Raw genomic sequence first — 3,995 nt, forward strand, 5'->3', positions numbered from 1 at the left:
TTCACTCTGTCCTGTCCAAAATATACTCTTCCCCAGATTGCACAGCAAAAGATACCAAAGAACAACTGATTCCAGAAACACACCCCAAAGCACAACACCCATGCACTGGGTATAAAGTGCAATTAAAAAAAATACAAAATTTGAACTCAGGGCATCTCTGTGCCCCCTTCCCCCATCACTCTTACACTGTGCTGCTGTGAGCTAGGATAGAAGAGCTTATTCCCCTCCTTTCACTATGTCCCTTTCTGAGAAGAAAGCTGACCATTCTCTATTTTTCTTAGGCAAAGATTCTGCTATTAGCCAAGTACGTAGCAGGCTCTTAGGGCACAAGCCTAACCAGGTCTACTCAGAAGTTCTATTTTATTCAATGGGGCTTACTCTCAGGAAAGTGTGGTGAGGATTGCAGCCTTAGTCTCCTTTGCAACACACACAGATGATGATGTTGATGATGATTAACAGTAGATAACAGAGATACTCTGACATGCCCCAGTCTCTTCCAGTCATGGATTAAAATGCTCAAATCCTGCTAAAAAAATTGAAATGTACTCTGCTGAACTATGCTAGCCTAATGAGCTAGCAGATTCAATTCCTGGCATTGTCAATTTGTTAAAAGGATTGCAGACAGCAGTTCCCAGGCAGCTGGGAATGAACTCGACTTTAACCATTGGAGAGGTGTTGCCAGGCAGCTGGATGGACCAATAGTTTGACTGAATATAAACCATAAAATTAGGATAAATTGGTATGGTTGTGTGATTAGAAAAAGTCTATAAGACCGAGGCCAACACGGTAGCCTGTCAAATCGCAACAAGAAGGATTGTCATGGAGCATGTTCATGTGATAGCTTCTCTTACATAGTAGAAGTATGGAAAAAGTTTTATCAGAAAGGGCAGTATGTATGGGTGGTGTATATGGTTCCTTCTCTGCTATGGTCTTTACAACAACCGTATAGGTGAGGTTGAGAGATAATGATTGGCCCAAGATCACCCAGAAAGCTTCATGGTTGAGCAGGGGTTATGTATATGGATCTGCCAGTCTAAGTCCAACTCTCAAACCACTACACAATCTTGGCTCTAAGATTTTCTATCCCAGTATCCCAATATCCTCTCACCAACATGGGGAAGTTGGTGGTTGGCAACCTTCAGTCTCGAAAGACTATGGTATAAGCCTACAGCACTTGGTATTCCCAGGAGGTCTCCCATCCCAGTACTAACCAGGCCCAACCCTGCTTAGCTTCCAAGATCAGATGAGATCAGACATGTGCAGGGTATCTGTGCAGCTTACATTGGTTTTGCTGTTGTCACGGTGAACCCTGGGAGATAAAAAGGGGAAACTCAGACAGTACCGTCTCCTAGCTTTGTCCACGTGATCAAGATTTGTAACCTGGTACAATGAACATCCTTTTAGTCAACTTCTGTTGCTGTTTCTCTTAGGCCAAATTTACAGATGACTGCAAGTTCAGAGAGAGGTTTCAAGAAAACAGCTACAATACCTACGCTTCCGTCATGTACAGGACAGAAAAAACCGGAAGAGAATGGTACGTGGCTTTGAACAAAAGGGGCAAGGCGAAACGAGGATGCAGCCCCCGGGTAAAACCGCAGCACGTTTCAACTCATTTCCTCCCAAGGTTCAGACAAACTGACCAGCCTGAGGAGCTCTCTTTTACCATCGCTGTCCCTGAAAAGAAGAAGCCACCTGTCATCATCCCAGCAAAGCCAAAGGTCCCTTTGCCGGTGCCTCGGAAGAACACCCCTCCGGTCAAATACAGACTCAAGTTTCGCTTTGGATAGTAACAGCTCAGCCCTTGAACCAAGGAATGTTATTTTTCTCAGGAGCTGCTGCTTGTCTGCAATTCCACTGTGGGCGATGACGGCAGAGGGCTGATGGCTTCTGCGGCCCATTCGGCTCCATCAGGAGACCCGACTGGGAAGATTCACGGGAATCTGACCCAAAGTCAGATGGCTATTTTGGGAGTTAAAAACGGAGCCGAATTCCTCCACTGCTCGAAGGGAAAGAGCATCAAAGGACGTCAAGTGAACAGAAAGGTGTTTGCAGATTGCCTTAATTTTCAGTCTCATCTTTCTGCTTTTCAGTTGCTGAGCATGGACGAGCCACATAAAAATGGCTCTTTGAAAATGGTGAACTGTTGCGTTTAAAGTGACTAAGATGCAAAGATTACCTCATACGTTGGCGCGGTTTTTTTCTTTTTTTACTCTGACTAGTTTTGATTTCTTGATCTCCCCCCCCCCAAGTGTGGGGACAGATTGCTCATGTGGTATTTCAAAGTTTTTCCTCACGTCAATTCTTTCTGCACTTTTAAGAAAACATTTTAACATACCTCAGACAAGTAGATGGTGAAACAATGTATTCCCCAGAACGATTCATCTGCTGATTTTGATTTTGAATACTTTTGTGAATTTTGAAACAGGGTGGGAGGAAACAGGGTGGTCCTGCAATAAATCAGTCAGGATGAAAAGGTTCTATGGGTACTGAAAGAGCAAAGTTTATGGTTTGACCTTTGCAGATTTTGACCCAGCTCAGTGGATCTGATGCACCCAGAGGGATTCCAATGTGTATATGGAGTTTCACCTGCATGGGGGCTTCCCTGTTCTTTACTGTGAGCCAGGGAATGCTTTGTATCAAGCCATTTCTGCCCAACGTTGCATATATGCAACAGGGATCAAATGTGTACACCTGTGGGCTGGGCAAAAATAGATATAGGCCCAAATCCTAACCGACTTTCCAGCACTGGCATAGCGGTGCCAGTGGGACGTGTGCTGCATCCTGCAGTTGAGTGGTACTGATGGAGGCCTCCTCAAAGTAAGGGAATGCTTGTTCCCTTACCTTGGAGCTGCATTGCTCTTACATCGGTGCTGGAAAGCGGGTTAGGATTGCGCCCTAAGATAGTTACCAAACTTTTGCCTAAAATGACATTCAAAAGAAATATATAAAGCTATAGCATTTAGTCAATTAATTGGTCAGAATGTTTCAGGGGAAGGCAGGCGGGCACCTGCAGGTGGGCTGATGGGCAGGCTGCGCCCAGGAGGGAAGTGGAACTGGCCTTCATCTCTTATGCCAGATTGTAACCCCTCTTCTGAGCAGCCTGGCCTAACACCAGGCTGCTCGAATCTGTGCCAGCAATTTAGCTGCTTAGCCCCATTGCAGTGGCTGGGGCAATGCTCAGGATAAGGGGAAAAATATCACCTTGCCCTAAATTGCGACACAGTCACAGCCACTTCCAACTCTGTACCAGTGCAGGTTAGGATTGGGCTGCCCGTCAGCCAAATGGGTCCCCCTGATTCATCAGATAGCAGACAAACTTTTAATATAAGCATATCTAGAAACTGCAGACAGCAACTGCTATCCCCTTTCTCCTTCTTCCAAGGCCTGCTGCAACATATGTGGGCATCACCTGAAAATAAACTATTATTTTCCTTCATGTGCACTCTATGTAAATTCAATTGATCGATCAATCAGTTCATTGACTAACAGTCAATCCTATCCTCCGCTGGTGCAGCCTCGCAAAAAAAAAAAAAATGGGTGTCCTCTATCCAGTGAGCTAAATCCCCTTATACCTCTGTAAGCCTCCCACTCCACAATGGGTCTCCTCAGACCCGCACTAGTGATTTTGCTAGCCCAAGACTGAGAATGGGGGCAAGAAGACTGCAGGGAAAGGGGATAGATCCACTGTCACTGCCAGATCCACCCCCTCCTGCAGCTTCCCCACCCCATTTCACCTCTCCCACCCAGTTTTGCCCCTCCATACCCCGTTCCGCCCTCCCCCATCCCCTCCCACCTCTCCTGCTGACTTATCTGCACTGGCGGGTACTAGAAGAGCTGATGGTGTGCTTGGAAAGGCTCTGGCCTTCCTGTCAGCATCCCTGGAAAGAAATGAGCCAGCAAGCTCAAGGATTCCCCAAGGCATATGCAAAACAATTTCCAGCAGAGAAAAGAGCTGGACAGTCAGCGCAACCCAATAGCTCCACATTCACTTCTGG

The 3,995-nt window shown here is 46.2% G+C and overlaps 1 protein-coding gene across 1 annotated transcript in view; it reads left to right on the forward strand.

Moving 5' to 3' along the window:
• Positions 1 to 1,787, forward strand: part of FGF5 (fibroblast growth factor 5) — a 21,189-nt gene extending 19,402 nt beyond the window's left edge. Inside the window, exon 3 of the mRNA XM_066632282.1 lies at positions 1,431 to 1,787. Coding sequence (XP_066488379.1) covers positions 1,431 to 1,787 — 357 coding nt within the window. The remainder of the gene's footprint in view (positions 1 to 1,430) is intronic.
• The last annotated feature ends 2,208 nt before the right edge of the window (positions 1,788 to 3,995 follow it).

This window comes from Tiliqua scincoides, chromosome 6 (assembly GCF_035046505.1).
Source record: "Tiliqua scincoides isolate rTilSci1 chromosome 6, rTilSci1.hap2, whole genome shotgun sequence".
Classification (NCBI taxonomy): domain Eukaryota; kingdom Metazoa; phylum Chordata; class Lepidosauria; order Squamata; family Scincidae; genus Tiliqua; species Tiliqua scincoides.